The sequence below is a fragment of the Pygoscelis adeliae genome, unplaced genomic scaffold (genome assembly GCF_000699105.1).
Source record: "Pygoscelis adeliae isolate BGI_AS28 unplaced genomic scaffold, ASM69910v1 Scaffold50, whole genome shotgun sequence".
NCBI classification, from domain to species: domain Eukaryota; kingdom Metazoa; phylum Chordata; class Aves; order Sphenisciformes; family Spheniscidae; genus Pygoscelis; species Pygoscelis adeliae.
This window is the reverse complement of record NW_008823963.1, coordinates 878,507-896,159: the sequence shown is the minus strand read 5'-3', so window position 1 is coordinate 896,159 and position 17,653 is coordinate 878,507. Positions and strand designations below refer to the sequence as shown.

General features: G+C 40.1%; 1 protein-coding gene across 1 annotated transcript in view; it reads left to right on the top strand.

Annotated features, from left to right (window-relative positions):
• ATP10A (ATPase, class V, type 10A) overlaps window positions 1–17,653 on the top strand; it is a 116,393-nt gene that overhangs the window by 83,139 nt on the left and 15,601 nt on the right. Inside the window, exons 8-14 of the mRNA XM_009323697.1 lie at window positions 3,119–3,336; window positions 4,876–5,070; window positions 6,486–7,047; window positions 12,580–12,683; window positions 12,855–12,981; window positions 15,190–15,374; window positions 16,731–17,052. Of these exons, the coding sequence (XP_009321972.1) occupies window positions 3,119–3,336; window positions 4,876–5,070; window positions 6,486–7,047; window positions 12,580–12,683; window positions 12,855–12,981; window positions 15,190–15,374; window positions 16,731–17,052 (1,713 nt within the window). The remainder of the gene's footprint in view (window positions 1–3,118; window positions 3,337–4,875; window positions 5,071–6,485; window positions 7,048–12,579; window positions 12,684–12,854; window positions 12,982–15,189; window positions 15,375–16,730; window positions 17,053–17,653) is intronic.

Below are 17,653 nucleotides of genomic sequence, written 5' to 3'. Positions count from 1 at the left end.
GATGTATTTTCAGAGCAGAAGCTTAAATTAGGTATGATTATTAAAGAAAATGTATGTCCTTTTTTAAAAAGGAAGGGAGTTGGCCCAACTGGGTAGCACATTTTGCAAAGCTGTAAAGAGTCACTGTAGCCAGTCCTTTCCCTGTCAAGGAATATTACTTGTTACGAGAAGTGCAGCATTCTGTCAGTCTACCACTCAAATGCCCAGCATCCACAGTGAGGAAGATTATCCCTATGGCAAATCCAAGCTTTTCTTACACTTTTCCTGAGAGAGGCTGAGTGTCGACGTGTCACACCTTGACACTGGTTTTGCTGCTAAGAGCCTTAGTAAAGATAAGGCACAAAAACGTGCTTCTTATGATTGATTTAAGTCTTAAACGTTGGTAAAGTGCAGAAAACCTTACTGGTGTGTCATCTTGAGCAATGGTTTTTCAACCTGGGGTTTGCAGCATGCAGCTAGGAGCCTGCAAAGGACAATTAAGGCAGAGCTTGCACTGTCAGGCTGGGCACTACCCTCCGCAGGCCTCATCCCAGGATGTGGGCTCCATCATACCTCCCCAGATGTGTACTGCATCATTCTTCCCCAGTGCAGAGAAGGGCAGAAGTCCTTCAGTGTGCCACTCCATTCTGGTACTTGAGACGTCCTCTTAAAGTGACACACTACAATCTCCACATGGCTCCTTCCTTCCTCGCATGCCTGGGTTTCCTTTGGAAGGAAACTGGGATGCTGGGGGGGAACAGTTAGCAGCCTGGCTCACATCTTGATCAAGGGCCTGGATCAGTGCTTATGAAACGCTGCAGATTACTTTGGGCCCTCAGTGTAGACTCCTTCTGATATAGACAAACCTATGATCAGCTGAATTAAATTCACAGTATAGGGATCTGCACTTCCACTGGGAAAATGCACAGAGGCTTACAGAGTAGAATAAAGTGGGAATTAGTGGGCAAGAGTGATGGGACAGGTTAGGACTGCGCTACCCAAAGCACGTGCAACAAGTTGCAGGAAGCAGCCTGTGCAGGTGAAGTGAACTTTATTTCCTTGCAACTCATTACCATGCAACAGAAGGGCCAAGGAGACCAGTGACCTCCCTAATTTTTTGAGCTGTCTTCTAGGTTCTGTCATATGAATCAAAGGACAAGGTAGGCATTGAAAGAAGGCAAGGTGCTGTGCTCTTCCATTTGCAGCTCTGTGGCTCAATGAGCAGCTGCCCTCAACAGCACTGAACGGGCTGTTGCTCAACCTCTTTCCCACTACATGACACAGAGGAGCATGCGTCACACCAAATAATGCTAATGAAGGAAACTCCTCAGTCATCCATGTTAGTCTACATCAGCCTCAGGGCCTGGGCTGCAGGGCTGTATTCGAGCTATGGGGCAGAAGCGGTCTGCAGTGTGCCCTGCAGTCTCTTCTCCATGTCTCCAAATGCACTATGGCCCTTTCTACCTCCATGGCCTAAATTTTCTTCCGGCAGGAGACAGAGCGCAGCACAGGATGTGAATACCTGGGCATGCAGTTAGAGCAGCGATGGGGTTCACAGCCAGGACTGGGAAGATCTCCCAGCTCCCACATTTCAGACAGAGCCTATACATGTTCCAAATGGAGTTGAAAAAACCTCTGATGTACGATACTGTACTGATAGAGCTATCGCCATGTACTGCGTGTGGTCTGATTTCAACTCCTCTGACTGCTTTCTGACAGCTAAAACATGTTTGAAAATTGCAGCGGATGGCAAGGATGGGCTTTTCTTTGATCATAAAGCTAGCTATGTTAAAAGTGATCCCATGCCAAACTCACTATAGGTAATGCAAGATTTTTCTCAGGAAGTATTTTGGAAGAAAAATTTATTTTTTTTTAAATGCCTGAATAATTAACTTACATGCTAGTGATTTATCATTTGACATAGGAAAATCTAATTTGTTACACCAGAGAACCGAAACAAAGCCGAGCCACAAGTATGTAACGTGTACTGTATATCTGGATAGCGTGGATTGTTTTGATAGTATAATGAAAAGCCTTTCAATTAATACCTCATGAAGGAATAAATAGATACCTGTTAAAGTGGTATGTGCCTGCCTAATGAATAACCCAGATTATTAAGTGCCCATGGTCTTTAGGAATGGAAAAATATGTTATACATCAGTTAGAGCTAAGCGGAGCCTGTCATTAGAGGGGCTGGATTCCACAGCTGTTTCACACCTCTTCTTTCTGTTTCCTTTTTAACTTCTGTATATCAAACTGCCAGGATCGGTTTCTAACATTAACTGTTGTAGTCGGATTCTTGACTGGGGAAACGTTGGTCTAAAATGTATCATTTGGAAAAACTCTTTCATTCTGTGTACACTAGGTATGGCTCACTGCAGCAAATTGTGACAGAAACAAGTGTCGCAGCAGGTGAGGGTACCGTGGTTTTGATACTGCATGGTGCATTGTCCTTCCTACCGTGCTGTTCAGAGAGGAAGGGATGGACGCCAGGGTGGTTTTAGCACCAGGAGAGGAGTCAAGAATCTGGGTTCGTGTCTCCACTCTGCACCAGATGGCCCTGACCTTGAGCGAGGCTTTTATGCTGTCTGTACCTCATCTCTGTATATAAAATAAGGGCAGTAGTGCTCTGTAGGTGTGTTGTTCTGAGGGCATTTCAGATGTCAGTTAACTGGTGCTGGGTAGATGCAACATTTTTGCTGGAAAATACTTTCTGTGAAATTTCTGTATTCTGTTGGAAAGGGCAAGAGAATTTTCTGGATTGTTTCTTTCCTTCTCAGACTGCAAGTGAAAGACCAAATTATTTGGTTGATTTCACCAGGCTGAGCTGTGGAATAGTCTTCGGGAATGCAGTGAGTTACCGCAGAGTCTAACTGCGTTTCAGAGAGGGAGGATGATGAGGGGGGCAGTGTATTGCAGTACATTTCTAATTACGTTATCTGCATCCTCCGTTAGATACCACCAATCAATTAGGACTAGACTTGGTTATCCCCTGATAATGGAATCATTCATTCTCACTCTGAAAGCACAGTATAATATTAAAACCAGATCACTTGAATAAAGTCACCGTGTCCCTCCCCCTCTTTCTCAGCCACGTTTAACATACGCAACATTTCTCCCTCTGTATTTTTACTGATAGCCAAACGCTTAGCAATGTACCAAGAACTTGATTCTGAGGAAGACGAGGCAGCCCCAAAAGGAGGAACTCTATCCCAGCGTGATAGTATCTGCAGCCATCAGAGCATCAAAGTAGTCCACAGAAGCCAGAGCACCAAAACCCACCGGCGCACAGGTAGCAGAGCTGAAGCAAAAAGAGCAAGCATACTCTCGAAGCACACTGCGTTCAGTAGCCCAATGGTAAGTCATGAGAACTAAATGCACAGTGTCCTGTATCTTTTAACAGAACAACGTCCTGAAAAGGGAAAGGTAAAGAAATCCGTAGCATGTTGTGTACCTCTTATAGTCTTCATCTTGGCATTTTTTTCTTCTGTAGTCACAGCTGTTGGTACAAAACCAGTCAAGTGTTGGCAGAGATCTTATCTAAATACCTTCTCTGTGGGAACAACCTTTACAAAGGTGAAGACAATCTGAAACCTTTGTTTTAGTTATACCTTGATTTTGAAAAGAGAATGTGTGCCTTCCCTTTATCTGCAGAAGCTGAGAGTAGCGTAAGATTTGAAGTCAGGGATTCTAATTGCTCTGTGTATGCTTCTTCTTTTCTCTTTTGTCAGAGGATTTTAAAACTAACAAGTGCTGGGCTGGACACTCTGTATTCCAATTCTTAGACACTGTTGACATACACCGTAGCATAATTTTTAGTGTGATTCAAGCTTATCAGTGGATTGCATGTGTTGTATTTAAAAAAAAACAACACTTTACATCTCAAAATGTTGGTGAATTTATGTCCTTACAACTTCGCTTTGTTTAATTTATTTTATACTATTGTAATTCCGTGGACGTTTTACATGAGCTAAATGGTAATAAGAGAGCAGAGAAGCCAAGTCTTGTCTTATCTCGGGATTTTGCATTGTTGCACTGTTGACACAAATTCACCCTTAAAACAAATTACAAATATCAATACTGTTGATACATACATAGATGCTGTTTGCACTGGTGGAACTTCTTGATTTCAGTCAGGAGTAAGCTTTTTTGGTACAATTCCAAGCTGCAGTTTTTATACATGGGGTTCTGCGGTTGCTCATGTTCATCAGCTGCTGAGCATCAGCAGATAAAATTCTACTGAAGAAAGAGCCTTAGGTCGGTTTATCTTTTAATCTTTTGTATCCTTGCATCCTCCTATCTTAAGAAATGCCGGAGTTTGCTCTGACAAGAAATAGATTAAGTAAGTGGAAAGTGCTGATGAAATAGTGTGGAAAGTGCTCTGTGTTTCAATGTAAAAAACCACATTAATTACCTTCCAATGTGTGGATGGTTGTTGTTCTCTAACAAACAACCCAAGATAGTTTCATTTTATTGTGCTGATGGAAGGCCGAGCTTTGAATGTCATTGCTGTCTAATTTTTCCACTCTTTTGGTCTCTGTAATGTACCACCCTTTAGTAATAGATAACAAGTGTCTTGAATTAGAGAGGGAGGAATATTAGTATGTAACTCTTCTCCTATCCACTACCCCCAAAGTAGATGAATATTGCCACTATAATTATCTGTGGTGAAAAAGTTGATAACACAGTTACTCACATTTCCATTTCTATCAGTAGTCTCATTGTTAACTGTTTATTGTCTAGAATGGGTGTCTTACATCCTCTCCACCTCCACTCTGTGGTGTAAGGCCACCATAAAACTCTTGATATTGACACTGCTTTGGATGCCTTGATTGCTTGTTGCTGCTTTGGAAATTTGCAGAATCACAGATATTAATCACTGCTGTTTATTACTAGGAGAAGGACATCACACCTGACCCAAGCTTGTTAGAAAAGGTGAATGAATGTGCAAAGCATCTGGAGGTCATGAGGAGCCACGAACAGCCATTATCCCATCTAAGTCCAGAACTATGTGACATTTTTGACTTCTTCATTGCTTTGACTATATGTAATACAGTCGTGGTTACTGCACCAAATCAGCCCCGACAGAAGGTGGGTTAAAGAAACAGCAAAAGAGAGTTTAAGCCTCTTTTGCACTGGTACTAATTTATCTTGTAAATTGGGGAAATGAAAACCTCCTGCTCTAATGAGAAACAACTAGAACCAGTTGTGAGACAACTCTTAGAACCGCTATGTGATTGAGCGGGTTTAGTTAAGCATTAGTTAAATGGAGTATGTCAGCTATTTCATTTACCTTCAAGGTAAGATACGCTTTCATTGACAATTTCAAGATCCTTCTGAAACTTTCCCAATTTCTTGTACTATAACTTATATTCATTTAATAAATGTAAGTATGTGTGTAAGTATGTGTGGAAACTAATTTGTAAGTGTGCAAGGCTTCCCGGAAAAGAATATAAGCTGTCTGTGAATGTTTTGTATGTATGGATTAAATTAAGAAAAGGCTGAGACATTTTTAAAAAGTTTAAAAAGAGAATATACTTGAAAAACATCGCTCAACTTTTAAATTATGTAAAAGATGCATCTTAAGCTCATTATGAGAAATAATGATCATTACTGCTTGAATTGGCCTAAATCAGTGTCATTGATGAATGAGAATTTCAAAAACGCAGTCCCAAGATGATCTGCAAGACAAAAATATAATGGAATGTAGTATTAAAGCTAGCCAGCAACTGGAATTTCCATTCTGGAGAAAATTCTGAGAGTTGTTTCTGTTCCAGATTGGAATAAAAAGTGAACTAGTCTGCAAAATGACATGTTTTTGTGCCAGGGAAACATTTGGAGAATGCTCAATTCTGCTGTTCCAGGAATGCTACACTGTTATACAATAATTTAATATATATTACTATGAATATGCTATTACTATTAATAACATTGTATCTGTAAAAAAGATTTACGTCAACGGAGATGAGTGATAAAACTGAAGCAAAATGCTTTAATGCTGAAAGAGAAGACAGCGGAAATTATTTATTTCAACATGTTCCTATTGAGATTGTTGTCGACATTGGCATATTCTCATAAAACTTTTCTGATACCACGCTTCTCAACAGAAAACTCTTTCATTAACTTTTTTTTTTCTACCTTCACTGAATATGCACAAAGAATGCCAATGTTTCCTACTAACGATAGGTTTTGGTACGCGCTACTGGTGGTGGTGCAACATTGATAGTCTGTCCATTAGTCATATCTGAGCAGGTAAAACAAGAAAAACTGTTTTTAATACAAACATTCATGCTTTCACACAGAGGCACAATTCTGAAGTTCTAGTAAGCTTTTTGCTGTTGAGTCAGTTTTGTCCATTTCCTTTCTCAAAATACGAATGCCATTACTTTTTGTTCTCAAAGAAATTCTCCTCTTAGTTGGAGCTGCTTAGTCTGAATAACAATGTCGGATTTCTTGTACAGCTTCTCTTTGGTTTTTGTTCATTGGTTTGGTTTTCACTTCTCAAGGTTAGAGATCGATTTGAACTAAAATCTCCAGTAAAAACCATAGAAGACTTCATACGAAGATTCACTCCAAGTCGCTTGACCTCTGGATCTAACAGCAGCAGTTCATCTAGTCTAGCTACAAGCAAATCAATGCACAGATTTGGCTTAAGTGTGCTTTCATCTACATCTACGGATAGCACTTTATTAAAACTGGAAGAGAAGCTGGCATACTCTGCGCAGATGAATAACAACGGCTACAACTCCCAGCAAGGCCGGACAGCCGTGGGGAGTGGACCTGAGGAAGGAGAACTCCGTTACGAAGCAGAGAGTCCAGATGAAGCTGCTCTCGTCTATGCAGCAAGGGCATATAACTGTTCTCTGGTTGGAAGGCTGTCTGACCAGGTATCAGTGGAGCTACCTCACCTGGGAACATTAAGCTTTGAAGTATTACATACATTGGGCTTTGATTCCGTCAGGAAGAGGATGTCAGTAGTGGTCAGACATCCTCTCACAGATGAAATAAATGTTTACACTAAAGGAGCAGATTCAGTAATTATGGATCTTCTTCTACCCTGCTCTTCAGGTACACCTCTTACTTACCTTTGTGGGAGTGGGGATGGGAGGGAGGCGGTTCTGGTTAACTGCTGAAAAACTCGTCATATCTTATTGCCTTCTCTAGTAGACCTGCCTGCTTTTGTTGTGAATATAGGGAATGGTAGAATGGCAGCCATCTCTTTTCTTTTATAATACTTTGTTATTATAGCAAATTTTCTGTAACAGATTACTGGTTCCTCACCTTACAAGAATGAGTTAAATTAATTTCTGTACAAGATCTTCCACTAGCAAACATTATTTTGAAGGAATTTCTTGAAACTCTGCCAAAGCAACTTATATTTCTTCAGGAAAACCTGCCTGGCAGTGCTTGGCTATTTGAGTATTTTATATGAAACCCAAGCACTTCCTATGGCAGCTCTCCTCTCTGTTTCATTTGTGAATCTTTATGTCCTTTTGCTGCAACATGTTTGCATAAATCAACGCATTTATGCTGGTTTGACTATGACACTAAAGGGCACTGTGAATCAATCAGCCACCAAAACAGAAAGGTTGTGGCAAAGGAGAGATGCTGTTCAGATGAGAAATCTTGGCTTCAAATATGTAGTTGACTAGTAGGGAATAGATGCGTAGCTGTGAACATGGAGTACTTCCCTAAAGCATGGAGTACTTCTCCAGCACCCAGATATCGCATGAAACAGGGACAACTTTAAATAGCTGCTAATTGTAATCGGTTGGACTCAAGAAGAACCCTGTAAGCTTTCAGAATTTAGAGGAGACACACGGGTTTCAGTTTGCATGAATCAGTTTGCATCTAATTTACTGTATTTTCAACACTGAATTTAATCCAGTGTTTAAAGGCTACCCCAGTATGAATGGACAGAGCCCGAAAGTGCTAGAGGTACTTCCCATGCTTCACTAATGCATTGACTTTGTGGTTACTTTGACATTAGTTGGAGTAAACAATTGTGAAAGGCTTACACTGTGTAATTTTAGTTTAATGAAATACAGAAAAATGTTGGCATTAGTTTTCTGTTTACAGCCATATAAATCAAAGCTGAGCCAAAAAAATTAAGAACAACTTGTCCTTAACTAACAACAAAGTATTCATGAATAATTTTCTATTAAAGATCTGATGTCACAGAAGGTACATAGAGCATCTGTGGAAACTTGTTTCCTTCCAAAGTACTAACAGAGAATTTGTAGTACTGAGAATTTCTAATAACATACCTAGAAAATAATGTTTGGAAATTACTTCTCAGAATGAGAACTGAGCATTAAAAAGAAAAGAAAAGATTATTTTATGTCAAGTCTTAAATATTTTGTCACCATATAACAGACTATGTTTGAAGCTGCTGTGTCCATTCACAGTAAACTCAATGGATCAAGGAATTTTCAGGCAAATTTCAGGCAGATCTAGGACCCACCTAGGTAAAAACAACAAGGCCAGTTAGAAAACCAAACAATGGCAACACTACCAGAGGTGGTGCATGTCAGAGAAGGGGAAGAAGAGTTCCTGAAGATAGGTGTTGGCAGTGAGCTGATTCTGTAGCTGGGCAAATACAGCGGTTCCACCATCTTTACAGGCAAGCAAATTGAAGGTGGCTTTGAAATTGTGCCCTTTCTCTTTTTTTAGTTTTTTAGCCCAAGTTGAACAATGAGGTTTAGTATATTTTGCTTTTGCAAGCAATGTAAAATGCAGCCACTAGAACCTCATAAGCAGTTTCCCTTGTTTTCTAGCCCTCTAAGCCACTGCTGGCTTCAGTAATTCCGTACATTTCAGCGGATCTGTCTGAAAAACGTTTGACATTTCTCTTGAGCAGCTTCACTCCCGGAACTGAATTTGCACTGCCTGCAGCATCCTCATGCCAGTGGATATGTTGTCAATTCCTGAGGGAACGACATCTTTTCCCCATTACAGGGAGGTATTCCCCCAGTAGAGGAAGCCTCAGAAGATTTATGCTGTGGCTATTACCTAAATTGCGGGATCTGTCGGTGGTTTCATCCTGTTCTCTGGTGGTGGTGGAATGTGAGTGTGAGAGGAGATGTAATGCTATGAGAATTCAGGCATTTATCATTTCAAGGAATTGACCAATAAGTGAATCAACATAACAGCTAATCCCAGTGCTCGCTCTTTGCTGTCGTAGTGCTTCAGGGACATGTAAATTGTACACCAGTCAAGCGTGCATCTTGAGACTTTGTGGTACTTGTGCCCTTAGACTGAAGGACCAAGGCAACATTGTGCCTGTAATCTCCCAACTCAAACATCACATGGCATGACAGGGTCCTATCAGACACAAAGGTCCCTGTTTGGGAGGAAGAGTATTTTAAAATATGACATGAGGAACAGCCCCAAATCAGAAGCAAAAGTATTATGTTGTAGCTTCAGTTGTGTCTTACAGAAAATCAGAAATTGCCATAAGCTTCAAAACTTAAAAAGTTTCTGAACTGACTCCATTTGCTCTGGCTGAATATCTGGTTGAGACTGTGAAACCTGACGTTTTCTGACAGCATACAGATATTTCCAAAAGCCTTGAAATGATTCCCAAGAGTGTATTGTTTTTACTTATCTCAACAGTCCCCATGTTCATAAATAAGAAAGTTACTGTTTGAGTCAATACCCAGCTCGCACAGAAACTGTGAACATAAGTCATTGAGAAAACAATGACTGGGCTGGCTTTCTGCAGCTTGCGATTATGGAAGGAAATGAGGCAAGCAGAACGCCACTAGCTCTCTATCATTCTTCTGGAGAAGACTTATTTGCTGGTTTTCGCTGACATGGTGCATGTGGTCACACTGCTCAGCATAGACACTGCATCCCAGCTAAAAAGAATCTCCACAACTGGGTTTTGGCTGCAAGAGATTCCTTCCCCCCTTCTAACTTCTGAGCACAAGATGAATCTCAGGGTAGGACTGATGAGGCACATGAAGAGCTAGAAGGGGGTTTAGCTGTCATTGGTATGCTGGTGGAGGAGGGACATGCAGTCTTCCACACTGGAATTGAGAATTCGCACAGAAAATGGTGTGCGCATCTCTACTTGTAGAGAATTACTGTCTTTGTTCATTGAAGGTGGTATAAGCATTTCACATTATGATCACTGCATTAGCACCCATGGTATCCAGACAGAACTGAAGTGATTAACACCATTTAACCTTGAAGGGATAGAAACAGCTTTTGATGTGTTTAAGCACCTATTCAAGTTTGCACCATTTGAAATCAGTGAGTGACTGAAATAGCCACTCCCGTAAGACAATTCCATGTGGGATATGCAAAAAATATGGCATTTCTCTCTAGAATAGTAATGTATCACAATAAATTAGGAAGAATGCTTGCCTACTTTATTCTTCTAAAGTTAAAAAAGCTGACTCACTAATACAAGAAGCCTCCAAGAAGGTTTGCGGCAGTACTTCTCCCAGAAAAAAAATCTCTTATATTACACAGCCAAGTCACATATGCCAAAAAGATTATCATGCACAAATAGAAAAGAAGCTAAATGAAACTGTGTTAGGCTGCCAGTTCAGTAGATGCATATTTCCGCTTTATGTTGCAGCTGAATCTAGTTGTGAGCTGTTTTAATAGCCTCTGAAGGAACCTGGTGGTGTGTGTGTCAGAGCCACAAGGTATAGTGTAAGAAAGGGCTTTCCAATTGCAAATAATATTTGTAGGGATGTTCTTCCAGAATAATATATCTGTACTGTCCCTCTGAGAAAATCAATAGGGATAGCGTAGGTAGCATTAACAGATAGATGGACAGGCCCACCAGAATATTCCTACCAGTATTCACCACACAACCTTAATCAGAGATGGAACTGAAATGAAGGTATGCATGAAATATCACAATCTTCATGGATTCCCTTAGGAACAGCTGGGTGTGTACACTCCCAGCTTTACAGACCTAGAGAGGATAGGACAGTCTTTAAAGGTGAGAAAATAGCTGTACAGTGAGTAAAATGTGCTGATACGTGGTTGAGATAACAGGAACAGAATATTGGGTTTCCAAGCTCCCAGATCCTTCCTTCCTACAACATCAATACTTCTATGTGTTTGTGCTGGAGCCTCTAAATGCCCAGTTAGACACTGTGCTGCTGTATAAATATGAAAGTGCTGAATGCTATCTAAGTTTATAGACAGACAGATAGACATGTGTATACATGGTCACACATAGCAAGATCAAATTGGGTATGAATGCACTGGGACAATGGGCACCGAAAAGTATAAACAGTAAGATACTTGTGTCATCTAATTTAGATACCAGTATTAAGTGCTTAATATAAGGATATAGTGCCCATAGGTTCTCAGAATGGTCAGTTGAGAGAGGTGAGCACATCCAATGGCGAACTGAGATCATCCATAGTAGGCCTCTTCAAGTGCTCAGACTTCTGGTTATGAGTGGCGTTCACCTAACTCTGTGACTGGTTACTGTGCAAGTACCAGTAACACAAATATTGCATTAAGGAACAGCTCCAATTACAAAATTATAATCCTGAAATTATTCTACACCCCCAAAAAACGTGCAGACTTTAGAAAAAAAAAAATATGACATCAGGGAATAGGAAAACCTGCCATAAGGTACTGGTCATTCTCACTCAATGGTTCCAATCTAAAAGCTTACCAGCTTGCACATTTACTTTAGTACTAACTCTGCAATTCATATTATTTAAGATTGCTACTACAGTACATTGTACATGAACCTGTCTTGATCCTAGATGATAAAAAAGATGCATATGACCTGCTTTTAACTTTTGAAGACATCATTTCAGGTAATGAGATGGAACAAAATGTGTTACCATCATATTCATTACTCTTTTTTGATCACAGTGTGAGCACATTGAACCAATCTCAGCTAAAGAGAGAAAAGGAACAGATGCTCAGTCCTGATTTTGAGTTCTTACACATTGCTTTAAGTGAAGAGTAAAGATAAGTGGAAGTTGTGCTGCTGCATTCAAGGTAGAAGCTAGCTGTGAGGTCTACACAAGTGTAAATTCTCTTCTAAATGAAATCACAGTCACACCCGGAACTTCTTGCATTGACTCAGTCCAATAGGTAGTATCAGTACAGCAGTAACAGAAGTACCTTCATACACTTAGATATACAAAACAGAGCACTGTTTCTGGTTCTTTTGAGATATTAACCTTGGTGGAAAACTAAGTGCTATTTTTAAGTAAGTGTCATTTTTCTGCACATGATGAGATGTGCATTTGCTAGTAGTGTATTTGAAATCATACTTCTCTTTCTGACCGTATTGTTTGCTGTGAAGATTGTCATGATTTCCTAAAGTATTCAGGCCAAACAAATAAGGAGTAAGAAAAAGAAGGTCTTCCTAACACACATTCACAATGACTTTTGAAGAGAGAAGACAGAAAAGGCAGAACAAAAAGACAAGATTTTTTTTTTCTAAATGGAATGTTTTGCCTGAGTTTCCCAGGAGACATCAGCAGCTCTTTAAAAGTATCAGTTATAAAGTGCCGGTACAGTGAGTACTATAGACAAGTTTTTATTCTCTGAGGCCATTCAGCTGCTGTTATTTTTCAATCACTAATTTCTTTTTTTATTCTTATTTAGATGACCCTCGGGGCAAACATCAAAAAAAAATCCAAAGCAAAACCCAGAATTACCTTAATCTGTATGCTGTAGATGGGCTGCGGACCCTCTGTATTGCAAAAAGAGTAAGTAAATGCAAACTCTTAGTTTGCCTTTATGGAGAGTCTTGACAAAGATTACTGAAGGCATTTATTAATTTATTGTTCTTGATTCATAACTTCTTTTTCATTTTATTCTATAAAGTATGAAGGCCTCTGCATCACATTGACTGTGCCCTCACATACTCTTTGTAATAGGTTCTCAGCAAGGAAGAGTATGCCTGTTGGTTAAAAAGTCATTTAGAAGCAGAATCCTCTATTGAAAATCGTGAAGAACTTCTGTTTCAGTCAGCACTGCGGATAGAGAAGAATCTGCATCTGCTAGGTAATGAAATGAGAGCTGGACATGAAATTAAAATGTGTTAAAAATTCTGAAAGCTTGGCTATGAAATCCGTTCTTTCCCTTAAATGGTTTCTGACAGTACAGAAATTGGCTTCTTTTGGACTTTGTCATGGCTGTCACATGCAGCACCACAAAGGAATGGGATATAATTAAGATAACAGACATACCCTGTTTTTCTTGCTCCTGCTATCATTTTATCACTAGTGAAATGAGTGGAGTAATACCAGGGATGAATTTGACACAATATCATAAATGGGAACTGCTGCTCTAAACAGGAGGAGGACTCGGCCCAAACTGTCCACAGAATTTCGTTAGCTTAGTGCCACTTCAACATGTCAGAGACTTCCATGACTCCAGGGGCACCAGAGACACTCATAAAGCAAAGCTCATAAACTGCATTTGTGAGAGGCATCAACTCTCATATACATCAGGTTCAGCTGATGCACTCAGGGCCTCTGTATTCTGTGGAAGGGGATTGCAGTACTTCATAATGATGCAGTTAAAATCAGTGTATGTAAAGTGTATTCCAAGAACTAAGTCATACTCTTCCTCTGCCGAGTTGAGATGTTGAATGCACTGAGATTCTAAAATGTATATATATTCACTATTACTCCAAGCATCCAGCTGCTTTCTCTGGCAAAGAAACTGGGACAGCCATAACACTGTTGGAGATAACAACCTTCACTAATTGCCAACGTGCCTGTCTCTGGGAGACGAGATCCAGCTCACCCAACTTCTGATGTATCTACTACAGATCTCTGAGGCTCCCCATATAACCAATGGAGAGACAAAAAAGAAAGTGCATTTCATTTGGTCTGTCTTAGATATCTGCTTTAGGATTAGATGAATCACACCCTTGAAGTGTCTGTTTCTCTCCTCTGACTTAAAGGGGAGCATGAGGTGACTAAGTCGGACCACGTTAATCAGGAAGATCCCACCATGGTTGTGCCTGTTGGCTCTGGCTGCGCTCTGGGCGGCGGGGGGGGGAGTGAAATTGAACTGCCAGACAAATAAGTGAGCTCTAGCCAGAAGTAAACTATCCGTTTAGTCATTCCCCAAGAACCTCATACTGTGGGTTGTATTTTGCAATGATCAGTTAGGATTAGGTTGTGGGAATAAAAAAGTGAGTCTGGAAAAGGAATACCTTTTCCTTTGTACACTGTCTGGATAATAATAGCTTTCCCAACATTGCCCTAAGAATGTGTTTCCACCTACGTGACTGGTGCTCAGACTTCAGGTGGACTTCTATTCCTAAAATGTTTTTTTCAAGGAACAACCATAGGAATAACAAATAGCTGAGAAAAGTTTACTTTGCTTTTCCTGTTGGTCCAGGTAACTTGCGTGTCTGTCACCTCCTCATTCGCTAGTAGTGAGGGCTTACATTTCCTCACATTGAAGCCTCTCTGAAACTCAGTGGAGCACTGATGTATCAGTGGTGACACTGAACTTGGTCCTGAGTGGCTTTTGCTACAGTATTTGAAAATCTTGTCTCTGTCAATTGATTTATGAAAGCATAGGAAAGATACTCAGTCTCTTACAAACAGGTAGAAAGATACATTGAAAGCGTGAAAAAGCCACATTTTACTTTCACATCATGGGCAACAGATTTATGATTTATTCTCTGCTATATCTCATTTGGCAACCAGTGTCTTTCTGCAACAGCAAAGAGCAGCAGACAGGCAGGAAAAAGTTTATGTCTGCAGCCTAATGTGCCGTTGCCAAGCTGCAGTCCTGCTGTCATTCCCCTTCAAAAGGGAGAAATCTCTAGTGACCCCTTCTAGTTGAGGAAAGGCAGTTAAGACCCTTAGGAACTGAAATGATCTCCTAGAAGCAACAGTACCTTCTCTAGCAACATTCAGAAGAAATGGTGAAGATACAGAGCAGAGAGACTGTAAGCAAAGATACATTAGCCTTGTGAACCTCTGAGACTAGAAGTGGCATCAGATTGCTTTTGAACTTTTGAATTCTGGATTTGTTGTTGACTGTTGATGCAGCTGATTACCCCAGCTACTTTCTCCTCCTCTCTCTCGATACCCCAAAAAAGCTGCCTGAATCTTGCAACCATTGGTAGTTTAGCTGTTTCCCAATAAAAGTGACGGCTGGTTTTTTTGAAAAATCCAAACTTACAATTTGAGGTGAACCCTAAGTGATCATTTAATGTGCAGTATTTTGCTTTTTCTCTGTGCTTAGGTGCAACTGGCATTGAAGACCGTTTACAGGATGGTGTTCCAGAAACCATTGCAAACTTGCGCAAAGCTGGGTTGCAGATTTGGGTTCTTACTGGAGACAAGCAAGAAACAGCTGTTAATATTGCATATGCCTGCAAGTTACTAGATCACGATGAAGAAATCATCACTTTGAATGCTGAATCACCAGTAAGCAGATCCAATACACAAGTTTACTTGTGAACTAGCTTTGCTTTATTTTCAACTTGTACAATTAAAAATTTGATGGCCTTTTTTTTCCTTTCCCTCTTTTTTTTTTCCTTCTTTTCCTGCTTCATCCGTATTTTTCAGGTAGGACATGTCTTTGAATACTTTTCAGAGAATCATGCTTCTAAGTCATAGTGTCATGTATCATAAACTGACTGAAGACATGTAACTGTGTGTAGTGGGCTCCACCATGAATGAAAATATGCCATAGCAGCATAAATGCCTTTCTTTGGTATGCATTCTCAAAACATCCCATGTTTTGCTTATTGGCACTAATGGGTCTCCAAAAACAACCTGTTATTAAACATGTGTTGAGGAAGAAAACAATTGATTACCTATAGAGAATTTGTGCTTTATTTTACACCGCTGAAATGTAGTATTTAGATCACTCGGTCATTCATGTTTTCTCAGCTGGCTTTTTCTCTGGAGATAGAAGCAATACTTAAATTTTTATGCTAACTCTGAGAGTCAGAAAACCACATCCACAGTAATGCCTTGCTTCCTAACAGACCTTTTCTAATTCTTCTGAATTACTGATCTTTCCTGTGCTCAACTTGTTGCAAGCAGACAGTCACAAAGAGTTTACTGATACGGTCTAACATACAAGGAACCAGACTGATAGTGCTATAGTCCTTTAATGGGGTGATAAAATTGGACTTCAGATCAGCAGAGGAGAGGTAGGCCAGCAGTATCCAGCTCCAATTTCTTTCGAAAAGGAAGAAAAGATAACAACATTTTCCCTTCTTGAGTGTATCAACTGAACTGGTAAATTGATTTTCCATGATCTTTCTTTTTTGTCATACTTTGCTGTAAGACCAATAGCATTTCATTTTAAATGTTCATATATTCTCAATAACATCTTTTAGTTGAGTATGGCTAGGAGAGAGAATTCAGCTTAAATAACCTTTAATTGGCCTTTAACAATGCATAACTATTTGATCTGAGTTGTAGGCGTGTACATGGTGTTCATCACCGTACTTAACTTGGTACTGATACTGATTATATCATTTCCCAGCACACTTATTCTGAGAAGGAGCTAAAAGAAATTAGTTTAGCATACAATACTGCATGTTAAAGAGGAATTAGATTTTAAGCCTTTCGAGTCCTCATTGCTGTCATATCTTCTGCAAGAATGAAGTGTGTTTAGAGTGAATAGAAAAGATTATTAGAAATTAAAACTAACAGTGCAGCAAATATAACACATTCCCCATATTCCTTATGCCTAAATATACAGCAAACACAAACGTTTGAATACATGTTCTTTTCTCTCAAGCGTATTTATTTTGAATTTTTTTTCAGGAGACATGTGCTATCTTGCTGGAACAGTGTCTGCAATGTGTAGAGTCTAAATTTTCAAACAACACAATAGACGAAGCTACTGGAAACATGACTGTTGGGTTCACCCCTCTCTATCCACCCTCTTCCCCTGTGCTTTCCAGCTTGGGCCTAGTGATTGATGGAAGGACTCTAGCTTATGCCCTGGAACCTACACTAGAAGATAAATTTCTTGCACTAGCCAAGCGATGCCGTTCAGTACTGTGTTGTCGCTCTACTCCACTCCAAAAGAGCATGGTAGTGAAACTAGTCAGAGACAAACTCAAAGCAATGACCTTGGCAATAGGTAAATATCTCCGTTTAAACTAGCCTGCCTTGATGTATACTGTGCCTTGAGAATTTTCATTTTTTGACTTGCAATAGGACCCTTCCAGCTGCCCCACAACTCAAATAGTCTTCCAGTTTTGTCTGAAAATGTGTCGGACAACTCTAACATATCTACTCTAACATATTTATTCAAAACCAAGATAGAACTCTGGAGTAGTATTTGGGATTTCCTCCTACAGAAGTTAGGTAATCGGGACCCAGGTATGCTATGAGGTTTTGGCATGTCCAAACACAGCTGTGAAGAATTGGGTTAGCTAATGCTGTCCAGAACACCATTTTGCAATCGCTGTATTACACAGAACAACATTGTGCTCAGTGTTGTTTCATCCAATCACGTTTAAACTCAAGGTTCTGCGTTTTTCATCACAAGTCGGCCATACAGCATAGGATATGAGCTGGCCTTGTCAGTATAGAGAATGGATTTATGACTGGCATCGTGCCAGCGCTTACACTTCTTCCAAGCTTATCGCTCCGTTGGCGACGGGGAGATTTTGTCAGTCACCCTGTTTTAAATCTGGCAGCATCTTCCATGTTTGCATGCTTTTTAAATAAGAAAAGTC